The sequence below is a fragment of the Lissotriton vulgaris genome, chromosome 1_1 (genome assembly GCF_964263255.1).
Source record: "Lissotriton vulgaris chromosome 1_1, aLisVul1.2, whole genome shotgun sequence".
Classification (NCBI taxonomy): Eukaryota; Metazoa; Chordata; class Amphibia; order Caudata; family Salamandridae; genus Lissotriton; species Lissotriton vulgaris.
Genome location: NC_141685.1, coordinates 1,630,482,361 through 1,630,507,236, shown reverse-complemented (window position 1 = coordinate 1,630,507,236; position 24,876 = coordinate 1,630,482,361). Strand labels below are relative to the sequence as shown.

The 24,876-nt window shown below is 47.2% G+C and overlaps 1 protein-coding gene across 3 annotated transcripts in view; it reads left to right on the top strand.

Annotated features, from left to right (window-relative positions):
• The window catches only part of LOC147750942 (transmembrane protein 116-like), a 188,283-nt gene that overhangs the window by 149,372 nt on the left and 14,035 nt on the right, over nucleotides 1–24,876 (top strand). For all 3 annotated transcript variants that reach the window (XM_086918847.1, XM_086918848.1, XM_086918849.1), the window contains 2 exons: nucleotides 13,842–13,995; nucleotides 16,145–16,215. In XM_086918847.1, coding sequence (XP_086774973.1) covers nucleotides 13,842–13,995; nucleotides 16,145–16,215 — 225 coding nt within the window. The remainder of the gene's footprint in view (nucleotides 1–13,841; nucleotides 13,996–16,144; nucleotides 16,216–24,876) is intronic.

Genomic DNA, 24,876 nt, shown 5'->3' with positions numbered 1-24,876 from the left:
CTCTGTAATGGCAATGGCAATGGGTTGACGTGGACGTCAGGGGAGAAAGCAAAGATAATTTTATTTGTCTCTAGTATTGGATCGAAGAAAATATCGGCTTCTCCCAGGACTGAAGGACTGGGTTTTTCTAAGACCCAGCGGTGCCAGGGATAACACCTAAAACCTTCGTGGGTAACCTGTTCCGGCGTACAAATGACAGAGACACGGGACACTTCCTTCGGCGTCAAAGATTCGAGGTTTATTACTGCAGGGAACACAGAAGTCACGAGAAGTACATAGCATGTAAGTTCACGGAGACTGCTTCAAATTGTATCTGTGGATCGCTCTTCTTATACAGTTTTTGAGCATAGGATAACATAGTGCACAAAGGTTTACAACTTGGTTCCCATCGTAAAGACCATAAGGGGTCGCTTTCATGTATTCAGGGCCCGGAACATAATTACAGTAACATTTGGCGGTTCCCAACTGTAAAAGTACATCTTCCCACCATTAGTACATTCCAATCAGTAGTAAACGAATCAAGGAAGAGACAGAAACAGGTGCAGAGGAAGACGAGGATAGCGAACAGATCAAAAGAGGGTGTAAAGGGGTGGTATCAGGAAACACAAGTTGCAGGCATCAAAGGGGACGTGCCTAATGAATGCACAACTAAGACAATAGACCGGCACGGCAAGATGAACCTCGAGCGGGGCCATCTGCCTTATAGTGCCACCCCCCTCATCATAAAGACACCTTCAAAGGAACATGTGTCTTCCGCAAGAGTTTGGGAATCCCAGGGTCGCGAAGCGGACAGCGTCCGTTCGCTGGCTACTTGAGGGCAAGAAACAAAATGGATGCCGTATCTAAGATGGAACCCGTGGGTTCAGATGAAGAAACCCACGAAACAAACGAACGGTTTAGGCTAGCACAGCGAAAACGCGTACACCCACCAAACTCATCATTTGCGGTTCATAGATACCAGACTCGACCATATTCGTGCGAGTCAAAAACACCACTTACAATTGTCACGGAACCTCAGACGCTCCTTTTGCCCTCATGTAGGCAAGCACTAGTCGGAATCATAGTCGATCTCGATATTCATCAGACCATCTAGATGCTGCTGCAACATAATTCTATCCATCAGAGTTCCTTTGGTAACAGGCGGCTGCCTTATACACGCCGTAGCACAGAGGCCACATAAGGCAGGACCACACTGCACACAAAGACAACACGTGAACAGGAATGCTACAACAACCCCAATGATCATCAGAATCTTCAAACCCCAAGTCGACATTAGGCCCCAAAACCACCCGAGTAGCGTCCAATCCCCTACGTCCACGTGTATGGACTCGGAGATCTTATGCAACTTCGAGATGGCTTGATAGACAGTCGGAGCGTTGTCTGGAATGAAAATACAACAACTCGAATGGATCACCTTACATACTCCACCTCGATCTGCTAAGACAACGTCTAAAACCATACGATTTTGTAACGTCATCAATCTATACGCCTGAAGCTCTGCTGTGATATTACCAAGGGCACTGGCAGTGATATTAGCTGTCGATTCCACCACTCGAGTCAACTGTCTCAGGTTCCTACTATTGATCATAGGCCCCCAAAACGGCAAGAAACCCTTGAAAAAGTCTCCTGCCTCTTGACCGGCAGTGTCCTCTTTGCTAATCACGCCCCTCACAACTCTGGTCTTGTGGTAATCGGAGGCGACTGTAAAAGTCGGTGGCAACAAGTTTGCAATATAACAGGTGCCCACAAAGTCAAGGGGCAACCATGTATATGCACGGTCATAACAGACAAAGTACGTACCCTTGGCAGTCAGGAGAACAGGGGAAGAGAGCATTGGTAAGACATACGTCTCAGAGCAAGCACTCTCCCCATGGTGAGCTCTCGAGCTTCGGCCACGACCTTTTAGACAGAAATTACCAAGGTGGGGTACGATCCATATTGGAGACGAGCTTTTGAGCTGTCTTTCGCCCACGAGCGCACTATACTCAACCTCACTCAGATCCCTATAGGCTCGCACCTCTTCCTCCGGGATGAGCGACGGCTCATAGATATCCCTATCTAAGTCAGCAATCGCTATTGCCAAAGGCTTATGGTACGGACCGGGACCAAAGTGTGGAGAACGTGGCTCTCGATTGGGGTAAGAATCTAGTGCACTTCGAAACATTGTTTGGAATGCTCGAGCTGAACCCTGGGAACTATAAGGAAGGACCAAATACGGAATTCCCTTATCAGTGGTATGTGGCATTAACCCACACACCCAACAATTGGTAGTATTCATCACCAACTGATGCTGATGAAGGAGCTGAACAAAGGAATTGTTCATGAATTCCGCACGTCTAACCTGCTCGTGTTGGGGTAAGATGTGGAAGGAATGAGGAGAAACAGTGGAGGTAAGTTTAGGTTCAGAAGAAGGGGTAGGTGAGGCAGAAGGCAACAATGACTGTATCATGTAATACACCCCACCCACCAATAACGAGGAAACAGTTAAAAACAGAAGGAACACCTGAAACATGAAGCATTTTGTACGTGCAATTTTTCGCAATTCGAATCTGTGGGCCTGAGCTTTTTCCAATTCCGACAGCTTCGAGAAAGCCATCCTCTAAAACCGTCCGCTACGTTCTTGACGCACTTCGTTCTGTGTAGTAGTAGTCAATCCCCAGGAGTTCCTAGGAATCGACGGTCTCTGACCTAGTGTCAAGACCTACTAACCAGAAGGAAGTACCCGCGCGGCCCTACGGTCCACCCGGATGTAAGGTATCTTTAATCAACAATATGTACAAAATCTCCTAGCTGTGGAAGCAAAACACATATGTAGAAAAAGACTCAAAATTTACAAAATCACGATTATGCAAGTGTGTTCATAACTCTGTAATGGCAATGGCAATGGGGTGACGTGGACGTCAGGGGAGAAAGCAAAGATAATTTTATTTGTCTCTAGTATTGGATCGAAGAAAATATCGGCTTCTCCCAGGACGCGTCTGTTCGTCAAACAGTTGATCCGATGATGAGACAGAGTTCTGCTGATCAGTCAATTGTTCAGATCTTGAGTTTTGTGATGACAAATGTTCAACAATGTCGTTCTGCTGCACTGAGGTCTCTCCGACAGGCTGAGCATCGCTAAATGGAACGAAGGTCGGCACAGTTTCGACTTCAGACGAGGCGATGCCCTTCCTCACCCACGAGTCTGCTGGTAAAGGTATAGGTACCTTTTTGGTATGGGTGGCATGCACCCAGTTCTTACGTCCTTCCAAACGAACAGCAGTCCTCGTGGCAAGGAGCACTTGGTAGGGTCCGGTAAAACGAGGCTCAAGGTTGCGCTTTCGTCCAAAATTCCTCGTCACCACCCAGTCTCCGGGCTGGAGCTGGTGGCCTGGACCCTCCGTCTGCGTCGGCAGTGCTTCAAAGACCTGTTGGTGAATTAACCTCAGTTTAGCAGTCAGATCATGAAGATAATCGATCAACATTGGGTACTCAAGATCAGAGAACACACCGGGTCTAGGGACCCCCCAAACATTGGCAGGGCGGCCGAACACAATCTTATAGGGACTGAGCTCTACTCGGGAGTGTACAGTCGCCCTGGTTGACAGAAGAGCTAAGGGCAAAGCGTCAGGCCATGAGAGACCAGTCGTAGCCTGAATCTTTGCTAGTTTCAATTTAAGGGTGCCATTATACCCTTCAACCAAACCTGCTGACTGGGGATGATTGGCGCTGTGGAATTTCTGTGTAATTCCAAGGCCCTTACACACACTCTTCATCACACTCCCCACAAACTCACTTCCGTTATCAGACCATACAATCCGTGGCATTCCATACCGAGGAAAGTATTCCTTCAGTAGGATTTTTGCAGTGGACAGAGCAGTGTTGTCTTTGAGAGGGTAGGCTTCAATCCATCGGGAGAATGCGCAAACCACAACTAAAACGTACTTTAGATTATTGCATCGCTCCATATGGATGAAGTCTAGCTGAATCACCTCAAAGGGACATGAAGGGGGAGCAAAATGGCCAGGGGGTGTAGGAGTTCCCTTACCAGGATTGTACATCATACATATCATACAATTCTTAACCAATCTCTCAGCACACTTAGCAATACCATCATTCTTCCATACAGGGGACAACAACTTGCAGATACCTTTCACACTAATATGTGCCAAGCCGTGTGCCATCGTCACAACAGCTAGCACATACGCATCCGGCAACATCCACCTCTTATTCTCCGACAAAGCGATCCAACAGCCATTCGCATCCAACTTTCCCGTACTCTCTTTCCACTTCATCTTTTCAGACTCAGTGGCCTCGTTCTGAATCGCTTTCACACTCTCGATAGTGTCCTCACACATACCAGTTTCTGCAGGCCACCTTACCGAACTCGTCACATACATTTTAGTGCTAAGGTTCCTGGCAGTCTCCTTAGCAATCTCATCAGCGAACGCATTGCCACGACCAACATCATCTGTCACCTTACGGTGTGCACTACATTTAATAATCGCCACCTGCTCGGGCAATGTAAGTGCATCCAAAAGATCATTCACAAGCTGTCCATGCTGAATCTTTGTACCATGCGATGTCATAAAACCTCTCTCTCTCCACAATCGTCCAAAACTGTGCGCAACACCAAATGCATACTGACTATCCGTAAACACATTCACTCGTTTCCCTTTCGACAACACGCACGCTCTAGTCAACGCAATCAGCTCTGCCGCCTGCGCCGAATTCTGATTCAGTCTCGCAGTCTCCACAACCGTACTCAATGTCACCACAGCATACGCAGTCGTAACATCACCATTCGGCAACTTAAAACACGACCCATCCACATACAGGGTCCCATCGGGATCTTCCAATGGAGTATTTTTCAGGTCCACTCGACCTTTTGTTTCCTCCTCAGTTCGTAAGTAGCAGTCATGAGGTACTACTTCGTCTGATTCCATACTGATTGGCAACAAAGTCGCCGGGTTCAGGACATTACAGCGTCTTATTTGAATGTGACTTGCCAAAAGCGTCAACTCGTACCCAGACAACCTTGCACTCGTCAGGTGTTGGGTTTTAGTACGATTCAAGAGAGTGTCAACTGCATGCGGAACCATCACCGTAAGCATATTATCCATGACCAATCCTGCAGATTGTCGGATGGACACCGCAGCTGCCGCTGTTGCTCTCAAACAACTCGGCAATGCTCTAGCTACTGGGTCCAAGGTCGAGGAAAAATATGCACATGGACGTTGCTTACCGCCGAATTGTTGCGTCAAAACACTCAACGCACAACCTTCCCTCTCGTGAACGTATAGTGTAAACGGCTTACTGTAGTCAGGAGTACCTAACACAGGAGCCGAACACAACGCATCACGCAATTCAGAAAAACTTTTCTGACATTCTTCCGTCCATGGTAAAGGAGTTGGAACATCCTTGCACGTAAGAGCCACCAATGGTTTCGCTAGCAATGAAAAATTTGGGATCCATTGCCTGCAGTATGACATGATACCTAAAAAGGCACGCACATCTCTCTGAGTTGTTGGCACAGACATTCGAGCGATTGCTGCAATTCTCTCTGGGGTCAACCGTCTTCCCTCCTTTGACAATAAGTGACCTAGATAGGTTACTTCTTGGCAACAATATTGCAGTTTAGAAGGTGACACCTTGTGATGTAAGTCACAGAGATGCTGCAACAACGACACCGTAGCAATTTTGCAAATGTCCTGAGTGTCTGCAGCCACCAATAAGTCATCGACATATTGGATCAAGGCCGCACCGGCCGGCAACACAAACGCATCAAGTTGGCTCTTCAAGGCTTGGCTGTATATCGATGGACTCTCGCAGTAGCCCTTAGGAGCGCGTTTAAACCTAAAACTGCGGCCACCAAGAGAGAAACCGAAAAGGTCCCTACTCTCCTCAGCAATCGGAATGCTGAAGAAAGCATTCTTCAGATCGATCACTGAGAACCAAGAGGCAGAGGCTGGAATCAGAGTCAGTAGAGCCGTTATGTCGGGCACCACAGGGAACTGAGGAATCACAATTTTATTCACCTCCCGTAAATCGATAACAAAACGATAAATAGGGGGCTTCGATGGATCAGTGCGTTTCAGAATGGGCAGCACAGGGCTATTGCACACGTTTCCCTGAGTCTCCTCGATAACATCTTTCTCGATCAAATCGTAGATGATCGCTAACAGTGCTCGCTCACCATCAAGGGAGATACGATACTGGGGAATACGTGGCAATCGCACATTAGATTTCAAATGAACAACATAAGGGGAGATATCAAGCAGGCCCACGTCATTGGGACCTGTTGCCCACAAAGATGCAGGAAGAGAACTCAATTCCGGTGGAAGCTTGTCGATGGACAAATACATAGGAGAGACAACTTTCTCACCCAATGTAAGCTTTACTCCCGCAGGAGAACAATACAAAGTCGCATACAGACGTTTTAGCAAATCCAGGCCCAAAAGATTTTCACCACAACCAGTAGTCAAAATCAAAGGAGCTTTCAGCTCACGTGGCCCAATTGAAAGAGGCAAAGGGCGCGAAACCGGATTGCTAACAGGGGCGCCAGAGAATCCAACGGAAACATTTGTTAAGCCAGACAAAGGTGCGCCAGGGAGTTTCGAATGCATGATGGAACTTTTCGCTGCACCAGTGTCCAACAGAAAAGGCTCAACGACGCCCGAGGTGGCAACTGCGACGTAAGGCCCTCTCTGATCAACCGGAACTGATACTACTCCCTCTCCTTGCCTATGACTGTCCTAGTAATTACCGTCGTCAGTGTCCTGATCGACGTAATAATCGTCCACATTGTACTGCGCAGATCTTCCTTGCGACGATCCGCGCTGATCGAAACAATTATTAGAATCAGAAGAATTGTTAGAACGATCATTTTGAGCACCACGACCTCTACCACGTGATGCCTGTTGAGGACCACTACGACCTCCTCTAGATGAATTACCACTATTTCGATCACGCAAAACTGGACAATCGAATTTCAAATGACCCTCTCCCCTACAATAGGCACACTGATTGTACCCCAACGTAGATCTCTGCGAAGAGGAGTCATTTCGGGATTGCGGCCTATTCGATTGAGACTGCGATCGATTCCGCTGTTGCGAATCATTCTGATTCGAACGTGGGGGATACGCTTGTTGCAACAACACCTTTGTTTTGAGCTCTTTTGTCTTTTTATCGGCACGATCATTTTCCTCTTTCTCTCTATTCTCATAATATTGGGCCGTAGCCAATATTTGAGCAGAAGTGGAAACAGCCCACGCACTTTCTGAATTCCGTAATTTGTTGCTTAGGTCCGGCAACAAATTTGATACAAATTTGTCCACAAACAATCGCTGACCTCCCTCGGTACCCATATCTTGACCACTATGATCAATGAATGCCTCCTCAAATCTCGTAAAGAAATCAGAGACACTCTCATCCTTCTTTTGCTTGCAAGCGGACAACTTGTCCCAATTCACCTTCATAGCTGGCATAAGCGTTTTCATAAGAGTTATTATTCTCTGAGGGAGATTAGCAATCAACTGTTCGGGCTTAGCCCCACCGACTTGCAAGGCATCCGCAGCAAGAAGTGCAGTCCAGTCACCGCCTAATTCTGCCGCTTGGTCTTCCTGACGAATCTTTGCCCATACCGGTTGCGGTACGACATTGCCAAATAGCATATCGATATCGGCAAGATTCATTATCGTAGCATCCACGAGCTGCGACAATTCTTTATAGTACCCTGCAGGATTTTTGCGAGGGTCGGGCAAAGTCTGTTTAACCTGCAAAACTTCCGATCGTTTCCACGGAAGATGTATCCACACTCTCTGAAAGTGTGGCGGAACAATAGGAACAGCCTGAGCATCACCAGGCATCCACACTGGTGGAACCTCGCGCATGGGATACTGACCAGGCACTGCTGGTGGCTCCTCAATGTCTTCTAAGAACAATGCCCGAGGCATTATAGAAGGACGAAAAGATAGCAACTGCTCGACAGCACGTCGAACATTGCTACCCACCATTATTCCGCTCGCAAACTGGAGCTGAAGATTAGTCAGAGCAGTCAATACATCGTCAGACGCATCAGCCGATATTTGATCACCTAAAAGCTTGCACATTTCCTCAAACACGAACCTTTGTGTTGGTATGTTGAATTGGCAGAACGTATCAAGCACCACACGTGGAGGATTTCTAAGGGGGTATCTAATCCAACCCATCGCCATGTTATACAGCGAGTCACGTTCCCTACTACCAGGAAGCTGACTTCACCTTTGGGGACCATCAGAACCAGCGGACTCAAGAACTGGTCCAAGAGAAGTGAAAAAGTTAGCAGCAACAGAGGGGACACGACGTCGAGAAGATGGGGAAGAAGAGTAACTCAACGGGGTAACAAGAGAAGTGTCAGGAACAGAAGAGACAGCAGGAGTAACCAGAACAGTAGGAGCAGCGGGAACAGAAGTATGAGGAAGTACAAGCGGGGGAGCAGTAGGGACGGGAGCAGGTAATGGAGTGGGAACAGGTTGAAGAACAGGAACAGGTTGAGGAACAAGGACAGGAGCAGGTGGAGGAACAGGGACAGGGGGAACCACAGGAACTGTGGTACCCTGCGCATACGGAGGTGGTGACTTCAAGAGATAGGACAACAAGGGGTCCTCTACTGATTCCTCCTGTTTATCCGTACCCGTCGGTAAAGCGGGGTAACACTTATCCACAGTCATACGCTGCAATCTATCGAAAACTTCCTTTTCCTTTTCCTCCTTATCTCGCTGGTACTGCTCTGCGTTTCTTACCGTCGTAACAATTCCTTCTCTCTTATTACGTTTAATCTGTTTGATTTCCTTCTGCTTGGCTTCTTTACGCCACAACCGAAAGGAATCAAACATGGCCGGCCTTGCTTTTCTTTGGAACAATTTAGCTTCAAGATTATCTAAAATCGGGGCTTCGAAACTACCATGAGGTGGCCAACTAAGGACACCATCTTTTTTAGTGTAACGAACCCAACACTCATTGAATGTAATAGGGCCCAAACCGTGTCGACTGTACAACTCATAAGTAGGAGTTCCAACCGGTGGTATCGGACACGAGTCCTCCAGTCGGGAATCCGCACCACAACTTCTAAAGCAACTGAACAAAGTACTACGGCCAGGCATCGTGCACACTAACCGAGTTTCACAAACGTCAAGGGTTATAGGATTACAATGTCCCTGCAAAGAGCAAAAACCCTCGGTTTTTGGCGACTGCAGACGTCAAATAGTACAACAAAGAACAAAATACCAAGAACCACAAATGCAATGGAACCATGCAACAACTAAGCACCCGCAACAAAGGACTCTGGGAGCGACCCACAAATACTTAACTCAAAGATCAATGGCGTCACCAGGAAGGCCCGTCAATCGTCTCGCTGTACCAAGGTCTACGCCAGGCGCCAAAACAGGTCTACAGTCAGGGCAGCAGTCCGTCGCAGCCGTCAGGAGGCGGGATTCTTCGCGGGAAAGGTCGTCGGGCCACTTGTTTTGACAACAGGATCGATGAAGCGGGGTGCACCTTCCCTCGGAGATTTCACACGAAGTTCCTCACGATCGTCGGGCTTTGGACCGGTACCGCTGATGCAGCCCCACGTTGGGCGCCAACTGAAGGACTGGGTTTTTCTAAGACCCAGCGGTGCCAGGGATAACACCTAAAACCTTCGTGGGTAACCTGCTCCGGCGTACAAATAACAGAGACACGGGACACTTCCTTCGGCGTCAAAGATTCGAGGTTTATTACTGCAGGGAACACAGAAGTCACCAGAAGTACATAGCATGTAAGTTCACGGAGACTGCTTCAAATTGTATCTGTGGATCGCTCTTCTTATACAGTTTTTGAGCATAGGATAACATAGTGCACAAAGGTTTACAACTTGGTTCCCATCGTAAAGACCATAAGGGGTCGCTTTCATGTATTCAGGGCCCGGAACATAATTACAGTAACATTTGGCGGTTCCCAACTGTAAAAGTACATCTTCCCACCATTAGTACATTCCAATCAGTAGTAAACGAATCAAGGAAGAGACAGAAACAGGTGCAGAGGAAGACGAGGATAGCGAACAGATCAAAAGAGGGTGTAAAGGGGTGGTATGAGGAAACACGAGTTGCAGGCATCAAAGGGGACGTGCCTAATGAATGCACAACTAAGACAATAGACCGGCACGGCAAGATGAACCTCGAGCGGGGCCATCTGCCTTATAGTGCGATCCCCCTCATCATAAAGACACCTTCAAAGGAACACGTGTCTTCCGCAAGAGTTTGGGAATCCCAGGGTCGCGAAGCGGACAGCGTCCGTTCGCTGGCTACTTGAGGGCAAGAAACAAAATGGATGCCGTATCTAAGATGGAACCCGTGGGTTCAGATGAAGAAACCCACGAAACAAACGAACGGTTTAGGCTAGCACAGCGAAAACGCGTACACCCACCAAACTCATCATTTGCGGTTCATAGATACCAGACTCGACCATATTCGTGCGAGTCAAAAACACCACTTACAATTGTCACGGAATCTCAATAGGAGACTCCGCCTCCTCATTGGAGAGGGTGCAAGTATTTGAATCTGCACCTAGCTGTAAATCCCCATTCGAAAATTGTGTATAGCAAAAAAGTGAAGAGCTACACTTGCGTGGGAGTAGATCTACACATATAAATGTAACTTTGTGAATTGAGACTAAAGAGCCAAGACGTCAGTCCTTGTAATAGATGGAAAATGGGGTTCATCTAAACTCCAACTGCCCCCTTGATTTGGTGAGAGCGGAGGCATTTCGGTTGCACCGAGACTTGATGTTCACACATCACGCTTATAAGCATTGAATAGGTGTTACGCTTGCGAGGAACTTCGCGCTTACGGCTGCAGCGCGGTTCTACACGGAAAGAACAGAATTCAATCATCTTATTTTCATTTGGAAACACCCCTGAAGAAGGGTTAAAATAACCCAAAATGCATTGGGAATTTCTTTTGAACTCTTTATTTCAAATGTTATTGAATGTTGGCTAAAAGCGCATTGCCATGCAACAGAGAGATGCACATGTTCGTTTCTCAATTTTATACATGGAAATCTGCATCATTTAAAATTGTTTGTACTCAATAATATAAGGTTTTGAAATCTCTTTGTGTTACTTTGTTTTGACTTTGACAAAATTCATTGAAAAAATTGGTATAATAATTTTGAAACCGCAGGGACTTAGGTTGTGCATCTCACAGACCTGGGTGTTCTCAGGCCTTGAATATTGTGATTATAGCACAGAGGTTAGGGCTATAGCCCTTAGTGAGAGAGCACGCTGACACATCATAAAACATTAGTTTAACCGTTTTACAACATTGCAGTTCATACTTTTCACAAGGTGTGCAGATCTACCCACATACAAGGAATTTCTACAGTTTAGCCATGGAAAATTGTAAAGCATTAGATGGAGGCTATTACTATGCCAAAGAATGTTCACCCTGTTTGAAACTTATTTATATCTTCAGAGTGTTTGATTCCTACTGCAAAGAACTTGCCCAATCCATAGAGAAAAAGCTTCAGGTAAATTCTACAAGTGCAACAGAGTGCAGTGCATGTTAATAACCACTGAGGGAAAAAAAATGTTGTGGTTGAAACCTGTACATTCTGCAGACGATAAGTGATTACTTGGCATAATTATAGGAACTCGAAAATAACCATACTTTATTTCTCCGCGGACTTTCAGATAGTTTTACATTGAACATAAGGCGGGGCAAAGAGTTCCAAGTTCATCTTTTAGAACAAGAGAGCCGGTATACGGATTAAAAAGTGACTACAGAAAAAAGAGCCCTGGAGCCCGAAGGCAAAAAAACATTTATTTGAAGAATTACCCGTTTAGGAAGAGAAAAACGGTTAAGATTAAAGAGATAGGAAGAGATCTTGGTTGGGTGAAGATCAAGCATGAAGCAGTATTCTGAAGAGTCTATAATAAGTCATGTGTATGTTTTCGAAGACCCAGGTAAACAGTTTCTCCTACTGAAGCAGGCAGAAATGAGCCCCTGAATGATGCTTTTCCCACATGCCAGAGGAAGCAGATGGAGAATTAGGCAAAGTATTTGTAAAATCCGCAAGCAACTTTGATGCAAGTTTTGTCCCTTGTGGTGGAAGGGCAGCTGATGGTCAGCAATCAGTCCTGTATTCCTGGCTTGGTCCTCTGGCACGACAGGTGTACTCGCTGAAGGTCAGACCAAGCTATATTGTTTCCACCAAAGATAATTACATCAACTTTATCGGTTTGGTCTGTATACAGCTGCCGTTGTCCAGCAGAAAGTTGTGAAATGTACTGTGTGTATCCGAAGCATTGGACTGAGAATGAAATCTCAGGATGAGCTCCATATAGCCTGCGTAGCAGCAGAATGCACTGCCCTATGCTCTGAACAATATCCCTGGAGTGCCACAAAGGAATTCATTAGGGTTTAAATAATTGAGGACTCCAGGTAAATTCTGCATAGTGCTGAATGAGAGAAGGAGTAATATGGTGAAAGGGATACTGATTGGTGTTTGAAGTGGGAGTAAAAGAGACGGTCATTGACGGGATGTCATTACTCACCAATAGACACACGGGCTGAAAGGTTGTCTAAGGCTGCAGAATGATCTCACGAGAACACGTCCTATGGGTACTTCGCAACCCAAGGTGATGTGAAGATCCTGAAGCGATGCATTTAGTACAGCCCTTGTCCCTGTACTACAGTGTTTGCTGAGCCGAGTCCAGAAAACAGTGTTGCTCCAGATGGACAGAGAGTTGATTGTTTCTGCATTTGTAGAGATAAACCGAAGGAGGCTTGGTCAACTGTTGGCATGAGTAGAAGCATCTGCATTTTTTTTATTTCTTTAACAGATGGTGACAATAGCTCTCTTCAAGGAATGTGGCTAGAAAAAGGTTACAGGTTTCTGTGAGGACCAGCACAAATGTGAACGTGGTATGTTTCTTAACTGTGGAGAAGTGTGGCTCAGGGGTTAGAGGCGGCAGACCGGAAGCTGGGATCGGCCCTGGACCAGGGTTCAATTCCCCGCCTCGGCGGGTCTTGGGCTCAAAAATTCCACGGACTCGATAATTCTCGCTCCGGTGCCTTCTCGACTCACGGGTTCACACTCTGCGACTCTGGGCAATAGCTTGCTTAATCTCCACAACGGCCCCTCGCGGCGGGATGCCTGGCTTTCACCTTGTGGATACCCTGCCGGGGTTATCTCACAGGGGAATACCAGGACGGGTTCCCTAAACAAGCGCCGGGAAACCCTTTGTGGGTAGCTGTGCGCTATATAAGCTCAAATACATTTACATTTACATTTAACTGACGTAGGGCAAAGGTCCAAAGAAGATCCTGAGCAACCGGAAGTTATTTGAGACTTGTCAAACTCTGTTGAGATTGGTTCAAATTCTGTCACGATAGGGCCAGACTCCAGAGACAGTGAAATAATAGGGGGAGTTGAAGAGGAGCACAAGGAACTGTTAAAAGAAAAACAGGCAGCATCAATTTTTGGAAAGAAAAATATTCATACTTCCTTATATAGTTCACATGAGCCAGGAGTCGCAGTTCTAGAATCTATAGGGTGCACAATGTGGTACATATTAAAAACTGCAAAGACATGTTGCAGTGTATAATATTCCAAAGTATAGTCATAGGATGCACATTGCAGGACATAATAGCAATATGGGACAAATTGTATTACAAAACATCACAAGTGGCAGTCATAGGTGTGTAGTGCTGTGTGTGATATCACAAATTTTAGAGGTGTAATGCATTTGCCATTATAGGATACAATATAGCATTGGTGCCGTCTCTTGCAGTGGTAATGTGTGCAATTACTCAATTTCTTTCATGCACTACCTTTCTCCCCAGGTCCTGTATTGCAGACTGAACCTTAATCGTGGGACAAATGAAGAAATGCCTCTTTTAGGCGTGGACAGAGAAGGTGTTGCCCGGGCGAGAACACGAAGCGCGTACCGAAGGGCCAGATTCTTCCAGCTCTCATTTGTCCTGTGCTGGGCTCCAGGTATATTCTTTTTGACTTTTTTTTAAGCACAAAGACACCATTGCTTATTTTATGAAGTCATAGAAAAAGTTCACATTAAAAAGGAAACGTTTCTCTTTCTTACATGACCACCACCTGTGTTGATATCTGGTCGGACATCTAGTCGGACATTCAGGGATGTGCTCACACTACATGGCTGGGGCATGCCTGAACGACTGGAATCAAAGCTCGTTTTGGGGGTTACTAGTTACACCAGGACCACTGTAAAGAATGGACCAATTGAGGAAGGTTCATTTTTGGATAGTCCATCACTTCCTGTGGCTGCGCTCAGCTCCTCACAGTACTTAATTTTATGGAGACAGCACGTAAAGTACCATGCTAAGGGAGTACCCATAACCTTTATAGCCTAGAAATCTCACAGGTGCTACCTTGGGTCTATTTTAGGAATACTGGAAGGGTGTAGAGGTTGGTGTGTCTGAGAGTACACAAAGACCCACCTTAATCCTTAGCAGTAGGAAGATGAATCAAATGGGTGAAATATTTAGGTGCCCATGACTCTGTGACAGTAGTGCCCTGCAGACTATCTGTTTAAAATGAGTTTTGGTGATGCCTGAGAGGTGGACCTACCTATAGTCTTGTCCAATACAGTACAGGAACATATCTAGTTCTTTGAAGAGGGACTGATGAGCGGGGAGCATAGGACAACAATTTGTGTAAGTTGGAAGGTGTATCTTGAGGTGGATGCAGACCAATCACCTCGAATACATTTAAACTGATATGGTCATATTCAGCTGGAACACCACAATTTGGTCTGAGAGCTTATTATCATCTTCAGTGAATTCACTGGCTATGCCAGTGATCCTAGGGGGGATCATTGTTAACCTCTTGAATGCTCATGACGAGCTGAGCTCGTCATGAGCCATGGCGCTCCGGTGCTCATGACGAGCTGAGCTCGTCATGGCCCGTGGAACGCTCAGGTGCGGGGAGAATTCAACCACCTCAAAAAAGCTAATGGTGTGTAATAAAGAGTCTGTAATCCTTTAGTTGCAGTTGTTTATATAGACCCCTGGAAGACATCAGTTCTCCACAACAAATTCTCTATAGTTATCCCAGGTTTGGCCACAAACATTCTAATTCTTGTACCAAAATCCAGAACTAGAAACACAGTGATGAAGTACAAAAGAATGTGGAACACAGAATGCATTAGGGTGTGAGTATACGTAAATAATTTATTGTTTAAGTGGACAACTCATCCACCTGAGCAATCATTGATGTATGTTAAAGGTGGCATAAATAGTGTGCAGAGCAGCAGGTGAAGTGTCTTCAGGGTTGATCTAAGTTTCCATGATTGCAGTAAATCAGAGAGCGAGTGGACTGAAAGTCATAGTGGTTAATGATGAAGAGAGTTGTGTTTCATTTAGACAGCATCTCCGTTGGAACAACTGGGTAGTATGTTGGGGTCAGTTTTCGGTATTAACGTTTTGTTGAGCATTTACCTGGAATTAGAACACCGGAATGTGTAAAGCTCCACTGAAGACAACGGAGTAGCTCCGGGCTTATAATGACTAGTATAAGCAAGGAGCTCCAACATTCCAGTTTTTGTCTACAGGTTTCTCCCTTTTCAATTCAGAACATTCTACCCTTGGTGGGCGAAATATTCTAATAGCCTATAGCCCTTCTGCCTCTGACTACACCAGTTATTGAAGGCCCTCTCCCTTGTTATAGGCCCTCACCTGAAGCTCAAGCCTATAACACTGGTTCAGGGTTTTTAACAACCTGTATAGCCCTCGGCAGCGGGATACAAGGCTGTATTATAACATTGGGATGTTGGGTGCTCCCTTGAAGACAATGAAATGGCTCAGGGCCAAAATGGCTGGTATAAGCATTCAGCCCACTTTCCCTTTTTGAGTATTCTACCGTTAGTGGGCAGTATATTCTAATAGCATTATAACCCTCTCTCATTCTAGGCCCTCTGCTGCATCTTGGGCTTATAATAACTGGTGTCGCACTTGGCAGTGGGCTATAATAATTGAAAAGGTTAGGGAGGGGGTCCAGGGCCTTATGCAATTATATTTTGGGTCTAGGTATGTGAAACAATGATGACAGCTTTAGATTAATGGGTATTCTTAATAGTAACAACTCTCATGCCATCGCCTTTTCTTTTTCACAGCCTTCATTCTGAGCATTTTCTCCTTCACCTCCATCAAGCCCACTTCGTTGTATCCCCTCTTTGTTCTCCAGGTAATTATCACTTCAGTTCCTGTCTGGTCTGCTTTTAACATTTGTACTGAGTAAACGTTCTTTGTATAACAAAAAACTTCTATAAAGGCCAGTTTCAAAGGCCCAGACATGATTCTTAAGTAGAACTTTCCATGCAATTGTCTGTATTAATTTTTAACATGGCCTTTTTGCTTCTGTTTACATTCATTATCAGGCAGGCGTCATTAGGGCAGCTGTAGAACACATTAAAAAAAATTCTTCTTTCATTTACTCTTTAATGTATGTTCTGATAAGAGAAAAAAATACTCGCTTTAGGTGATTTTTCTCATTTTTGTAGCGGCTGGAACTTACAGGTCATGCCGGTATAAAACCAGTCAGGTTGCAAACATATCTATGAGTAAGACAAGTCTTCCTGAAATAAAGTACACCTGCAGGATTAAGTCATTTGAATTTTAAGGTGTGCCGTGGACATATTCATTCTAATCCCAATGCCAAAGTCTGTTGTCAACAGGCATAGCGCATATTTAGAGGTCAGGGCATAGTGTTCCTACTGTCAGGATTAGACCAGAGATCAAAAGCATTTGTTGGGGTAAACTGCGCTTACAACGAATCTTTTACCTCGCAGGGAATCACAACGCGGTTTTTACAACGACAGCGTGGTGATTCCGCATACTATTACTCCGCAACTCGGAACAACGACTTGCGGAGGGGGGGCGTTGGATTTAAAATCCAACACCTTCCCTAGTGTCCGCACAGACTGGAGTTGGAATAGTAAATTATACTATTCCATCCTCCAGCGCCCCCCTCCACAAGTCGTTGTTCTGACTTGCTGAGTAATGGTATGCGGAACCACAACGCGGCCGTTATAATGACCGCGTTGTTATTCCCAGCGGGGTAAAAGAATGCGGGCATTGAAGGTATATTCATTTGTTGGGAATATTGGGTGGGCGATAGACCGAGATATGTCAAATGGCATACAGTGATGAGTTTGCTATCAAAGCTACCAAACGGAGGTTTTCTAGCTTATCGTCATCTATTATTTTGTCTGTAGAATAAGGAATTTCTATAATTCAAATGGAACAAGTGAAGCTTGATGCTTTTTTGCATGTTTGAAAGCTATAGTATTGCAAATTATTTAATGCAGAGAGGGGTTTGATCAAGCTGCGGGATATTTCTAACCAAGATCATTACATCTTTCCAGATAAAAAGCAAAAGGTTACTTAATAGATACATAAATGGAGAGCAAAGCATTGAAAAGATGTTAAATAAACAGGCAAGCATTAATTTAAAGATTAATTGAAGTTTAAGAAATGAACTAACTAGGTTGTCCTATACTGCTTGAGAAACACCTTCATTTTTAAAGACATCTTGCAGCAAAAGTGTACAAATATGATTAAGTCGGAATTCAGAAAGTACATTTCATCATCACACAGAACCGGTTTGCCTTAGTTCCTCAGATTACATCAGTCGATTGAGAAGTATATTTTTTAAAGTGATAGTTTTCAAACATGAATTTAGAAACATTTATTTCCCACACACTCTGATAACAATGCCGGTAGTAGTGAACCAAGAGGCAAGTCAGTTGTTATGTGCACTCTTTGGATGGCCTGGGTTCCTATTAGACATGAACATTATAGTTTATTAATCAAATACAGGAGAATATTTTGCACAGCACACATACTGAAGTCATGCATTATGGAAAGGGGCGACCACTCGGTCCCCCCGAACGTATGGCAGAGTACCACGATCCCCCCGGGAAGCCATCTTGGGCGGGAGGCGAGTCTCGGCTGGTATGCCCGAAGCGGCGTAGCCGGGGCGCGCCTTTTCCCGCCCTAGAGTGGGTTGGCCTAGACACTGACGCGGCTGGCCACGCCCTAGGGGCAGGCAGGGGCGGGTTTACGCCCGCCCTGAAGGCGGATAAAAGGAGAAGCAAGATCCGAAGGCATCCTCTTGTTCCTGTGCTCTGAAGCTGCACCTCCTCGCTGCACGTGAGCTCGAGACGGAACGAAGAGCCAATTTTGAGCGTTGTAATCTTTTTATTTGTTTTCCAGATACTCTGTTGGAGAATGCCGAAGAAGGCGGGAAAGCGCATGACTACTGACCAGATGCTGCGCGTTCTTATGAAAGAGATGACTGAGTTAAAGAGGCGAATGGATGAAAACGAGGAAGGGGGACCGAAACGTCCTTTGGCGGGAGCAGCCCCGGGAGGGAAAAACAAGAGGCCCAGGAGAGGGAGAGCTGTGGAAGACATCCCGGGCCCTAGTGCCCCGCTAGAGACACCCACCCCCGTGCCGGAGGGAGGGAATCCGATTCCCGTTGTGGTCACCCCCGTGTCCGGGGACGATATGCCGCCTGAGCTGGCAGCACAACTAGCAGCGTGGTTGGGTAAAGATAGTGAGGGCGCCACAGCTGTCGACGCGCAGGTGCTGATGAAGCAATTGCGTGAGTCACGGGAAGCAGCGAAGGTATCCACACCGGCTGCGGTAGTAGAGAAGCCACAGGGGACAGGTTCGGTCGCAGAGACGCCGTCCGGTTCAGGTAAGCGGCCATTGCCGATTGCAAGGGATGAGTCAGCACCTTCTCGGAGGGAAAGGGTGGGTCAGCATGTTCCCTTGGCTATCAAGGAGAAGATATGGGCGGGAGAATATGTAAACATTTTCTCGTTGCTTACTGATCACTATGAAATGGAGCATGTTAAGGGCCAGAAGGATCTCATGCATCCGAGTGTTTGGCGCGCAAAAATGGCCGCCTTTAAGGTGAACGAAAATATTGGCAATTGGGGCAAAGCGTGGGGGGTCTTTACATCGATCTTGGGGGAACGAAGGCCCGATCTGCTGCACGAATTGCCGATTTATCAGTCTTGAATCATGGGGTACTCGGTGTCACATGAGGGTAACCATTGGTTCTGCTATGATAATCTGTTTAGAAAGGCTAAAGAACATGATAAAAGCTTAACTTGGGATTGTTATGATTCTGTGTCTTGGGATAAAATGAAGGAGACTGGTATGTTGAAAGTGCCATTGGTGGGAAGTAACGTTGGCGAATCCTGCCGCCAGTATGCGGGGACGCCCTTTCGATCAGGTACAGGGACCGACAATTACTCGAGGCCTGCCGGAAATACAGGAAAAAGGGGGGTTTGTTGGAACTTCAACAGGGGTAAATGTACCAGGCCCCAGGGATCGTGCAAATTTAGGCACGAATGTAGTGGGTGTGGGCAATCATCCCATCCTGAGTCCACGTGCAGAGCCAAAACGGGCGATAACGGGGGTAGAGGAGGCGCCAAACAGGTCTAATATAGTCCGAGGGGCGCCTTTACCTACCCCGATTGATACCTTGGCGATGATTCCTTGGCTCAGTGAATACCCGGATCGTACTTCTGCTGGGGTGTTGCGGAACGGGTTTTCTTATGGTTTCCGCATCCCAGTGGGGGACTTTCAAGGTGCAGCGAAATGTAAAAATCAGCTATCGGTCTTCCAGCATACGACCGTGGTACAGGATAAGATCAGGAAAGAGGTGACTCGAGGGCGAGTCGCCGGTCCGTTTAGTGTACCACCGGTTCCTAACTTTGTTTGTTCCCCTTTAGGTGTGGTCCCAAAGAAGGACCCGGGTGAGTTTCGGCTGATACACAATTTATCAGCCCCACGTGGTCTGTCCGTAAACGAAGCGATAGACCCGGAAGTGTGTTCGGTGCGGTACGCATCCTTCGATGAGGCCGTAGCCATCTTGAATCGCCTGGGGCCCGGGGCGCTGATGGCAAAATCTGATATCGAGTCAGCGTTCCGGTTGCTCCCGGTACAACCAGTCGATCAGCGTCTCCTAGGTTTCATGTTTCAGGGTCATTATTACATGGATAGGTGTATGCCGATGGGGTGCTCTATATCTTGTGCCTATTTCGAAAAATTCAGTACTTTTCTACAATGGGTCTTCACAAGGAAGACGGGTTTCCGAAATGTGATGCATTACCTTGATGATTTTTTGTTCCTGGGGGCAGCCGGGGATCCAGAATGTGGGCAGGCTCTGGCTCAATTTTGTGTTTTGATGAATCAGTTTGGCGTGCCATTGGCACCGGGTAAGACTGTGGGGCCTTCCACTTGCCTCGAGTTTCTGGGGATCGAGTTGGATTCCGAGGAAGGGTGTTTTCGTTTACCTGCCGAAAAAGTGTCAAAGTTCAGGACATCTCTGAAAATATGCTTAAATGTATCCAAGGTTAAGCTGCATCAGTTACAGCAGCTAGTTGGCCAGTTGAATTTTGCCCTGAGGGTTATACCAATGGCCCTCCCCTTTTCTCGTTCGATTGCTCAAGCCATGGTCGGCCTGAAGGAGGGCCATCATCGCACGAGGCTCTCGGCTGAGGTCCGCCAGGACATGCGCATTTGGTTGGCATTCCTGGCGGATTTCAATGGTCGAGTCGTCTGGAATAAACCAGCCGTGTCCTCTGATGAGCTGGGGCTGTGGACGGATTCGGCAGGGAGTATAGGTTTTGGTGCCATCTTCGGCACAAGATGGTCTGCACAAAAGTGGCCGACATGGTGGCATGACAGTGGGCTGACAAGTAACATTGCTTTCCTGGAACTTTTTCCCATTTTAGTAGCCCTGAGAACTTGGCCCGAAGGGTTCATGGATCACTCTGTGGTATTCTGGTCTGACAATATGACCGTGGTCGAGTGTATCAATAGCCAGGCAGCACGATGCAAGTGGATTTTGAGACTACTCAAAGAAATTGTTTTACTGTGTATGCAATTGAATGTGTTATTCAAAGCAAGACATGTCCCAGGGGTAATGAACCAGGCAGCTGATGCACTGTCTCGTTTTCGTATGCAGGCTTTCTGGGGTTTTCTTCCCACAGCGGACCCGGAGCCGGCACCCTTTCCCGAAGCTCTCTGGTCTCTCGGTGCCCCGAACTTCGTAACCTCGTGGGAGAGAGTTTAGCACCCAGGACGAGGAAGGCATATGAAGGGGCGTTCCGGTCCTATTTGGCCTTTTTGGGGACTGATAGAGAGGAGCTTTGGGGCCAGGAAGAGTGGGTGGTGAATTTTCTGATGTCCTTGCATCGGGTCGGGAAATCGGTGGCCACGGCTCAGAGGCATCGGGCTGCCATTTCCTTTGTTGCTAGGGCCCACGGGATCCTTGACCCGACAGCGTCTTACGTTGTACAGAAAGCGCTACGAGGGTGGCAACGCCTTGAGGGTCGCAGAGTAGATGAAAGGCGCCCGATAGGTTTAGATAGGCTGGCTCAGTTGTTATCCAGACTCCCTGCTACGTGTTCATCTCAGTTTGAGACGGTGTTATTCCGAGCCGCTTTTACGCTGGCATTCCATGGGGCTATGCGGGTAAGCGAACTAGTGGCGAGGAACAAGCAGGATGTGACAGGAGGATTGTGCCTGGAGCACGTCCAGATCAGAGGGGAGACGATGACGGTCTCGTTTGTCAGGTCCAAAACCGATCAAAGTGGGATGGGTGACTGCGTAATCATACGCAGGATTCCCGGGTCCTCCATGTGCCCGGTAAGGTGTCTAGAAGATTATTTAACACGAAGGGTGGCATCATGGGGGGGGACCTTGTTGAGACACGCTGACGCCACCCCACTGACAAAGTTTCAGTTTCAGCGGGTGCTTGCGATGTCGATTGCCGCTGCGGGCTTGAACCCGGGCGAGTTTGGGACCCATTCCTTTCGGATAGGGGCTGCTACAGAAGCTACAGCCAGGGGTCTGGATGTGGAACAAGTTAAACGGGTGGGGCGTTGGTCCTCCAATTGTTATAAAAGGTATGTGCGGTTGCACATGTTGTGAAGCTGTAGCAATGTACTCACGCTTCTTGTTTTGTTTGGTTTTCAGTTGCGCAAGCCTACGAGGCGGGGCGGACTTTGCAGTCGACCCAACACCGGGCCAGCGGTCAGACATCACCGGCTGTGAAAAAGGAGGTGTGGGTCGTGGGCCACTCATACGTGAGACGTGCCGCGGACGTATTCAAGGCAGGTGATATGATTCACGTAGCTGGGGAATACGGGTACAGTGTGTCCTTCTACGGAAGAGGCGGTCTCTGTATTGACCAGTTCCAATCATTTTTCGAGGGTTTGCTAGGGCGGACGAGGTCACCGCCGTCTGTAGTCATAGTACATCTTGGGGGTAATGATTTGGTCACCACTGGTAGACGACTTCTTCTTGAGGCGATGCTTTCCACTGTAAGTTGGTTAGCGAGGAGAGTTCCAGGGTGCACAATTGCATGGTCCCATATGATCCCACGAAAAGTGTGGCGGGGGGCTATTTCGGTTCCTGCTGTAAATCATTCTGTGAGGAAGCTTAATAACAAAGTGAGTAGGTTGTTCCGTTCCAAGGCACTGCATTCTATTCCACATGGGTGTATTAATGATGATGGTATGTATTTGGGGGATGGAGTGCATTTGTCTCGGGTGGGGAATGAGTTACTCATAGGAGACTTCTTAGCATGGCTAAAAACGTTACACCATGACCTTTAGGTAGGAGTTTTGTGGGGGGTCCGGATAGCCGGTCAACTATCCGGCCTGTGGCGGTAAGGTCATGATCGGTGAGCACTAATTGGAAGATCCCTATGAGTGGGCGTCACCCAGCACGGATGGGAGCGCTCGGGGGAGGTGGCCATTGGCCCCTCAACGGGGAGGCGGTCCCTTCTAAGGATGGGTCGCCGAAAGAAAAGGAAAGGCGGTCAAGGCCCCTTCCTGGGTAGGAGGGGTTACAGCCCCCTCCTGGGGAATTTCCCGGGGCCAGGACGTCTGCGACGGCAGATGTGGTAAGTTGTGTGGGGTTTGGGGGGGGGTCTACGCTACCTTCTAGATACCTCACACGAGTCCTCGTACGACCTCTAAGTGGCGTCGAGTTTTATTGGGGCCCCCGTCAAGTCAAGGGAAATTGGTAATTGCACTTGAGGTACGCCTCTGGGCCGCTCCTCACAAGTGAGGGCGATATTTCTGGGTTAGGGATCTTGACACCGGTTACGACCTTGCCGTTGGCCCTTAAACGTTAGGATGTACAATTTCAAAATTTCAAGTAAATGTTTTGTAGGATGTTAGTTCGGCTAGGAGAACCTTTGTATTAGAGAATCTGTTAAGGTTAGCCAAACATCGCAATGTGGTAATGAAATTGTACATAATATGAAACTGTTTATTTAATGTTTTAATTTTTGTTTCATATTTTAATAAATACGGCCGGGAGGGTTACTCCCTCCCGTCTTCCAAAGACTTCAGAACTGTTTCCGGTTTCCCATCCTTGGGGATTGTGTTGAGAGGGGGTGGCGGGTATCTCAGCCATATGGAAAGGGGCGACCACTCGGTCCCCCCGAACGTATGGCAGAGTACCACGATCCCCCCGGGAAGCCATCTTGGGCGGGAGGCGAGTCTCGGCTGGTATGCCCGAAGCGGCGTAGCCGGGGCGCGCCTTTTCCCGCCCTAGAGTGGGTTGGCCTAGACACTGACGCGGCTGGCCACGCCCTAGGGGCAGGCAGGGGCGGGTTTACGCCCGCCCTGAAGGCGGATAAAAGGAGAAGCAAGATCCGAAGGCATCCTCTTGTTCCTGTGCTCTGAAGCTGCACCTCCTCGCTGCACGTGAGCTCGAGACGGAACTGAAGTCATGCATTATGATGTCCTCTTATATGTGATAATAAAGACAAAGGAGGGAAAGTGAAATTAAACAATTGCCTAGGATGGCACAATTTGGGTAAGTAGGGAAGCCAAGATAATCTCCAGTGATCTGGTTCACATTGTGCAATTCACTCACTAGATGTATATATTTTGCTTTTCCTACACACACATTACTACCAACAGCCCCAACCCAGACAGCCACCCTACTGGCATCAATATAGCCCTTGGTCACATCCAACCTTTTTGGACCCTGGAAAAATGTTTGTGAGTACCCATGCTCCAAGCAATCTGGTGGATCGTTAACACCATTTGTATCAATCTGTATATAAAACCAAGCTATAATTTAAAAGCCAACCTTACAATCAGTGTACTGGCTCCTTTCTATTCCAGTCATATTTTTGAAGGTATATATGAATAAACGGTGTTGAAAGCTCGGTGAGCAGTAACTATTATTCAAGGTGGTTTAGGTTGGTCGCTGTAGAAGAACTGCCAGGAAAGATGTGGTGAATCCTATACCTAGTTCCCCCATTCCCACAAGCATGGAGTGTCACATACACAGAGGTATAGACCGCATACAGATCCAACCCAGCTTCGTTCTCATTGTCCAATTTCATTCCCACGGTTTCCAATCCCATTGACTGCCAGTTCTATTGTTGTGACTTGAACCAAACCATAGCAACCCGAATTCAAAGGTGCAGCTTCGAGAAGGAGGGTGTTTTGAAATGAAATGAAAAAAATATTTGGTAAAGCGCACTGCGGCCAAGCGGCTTCCTGGCGCTGGGGACCTGATCAAAGCTCACAGAGGGAACCCAGGGAGACTAAGAGGGGAATGCCTGAGAGAAAAGAAAGGTTTTAAGGGCTTTGCGGAAGTGAGTGTAGATGGGGATAGAGCGAATGGAGAGTGGAAGACTATTCCAGAACTGGGGGGCCAGAACTGAGAACCGGGTACCCCCCCCCCCCCCGTTCTGGATTTACGGAAACGGGGAATATGCAGAAGAGAAAGGGAATAGGAACGAAGAGTGCGGCTGGGGGCATGAGAGGAGATGAGAGAGGTGATGACCAGGGGAGCA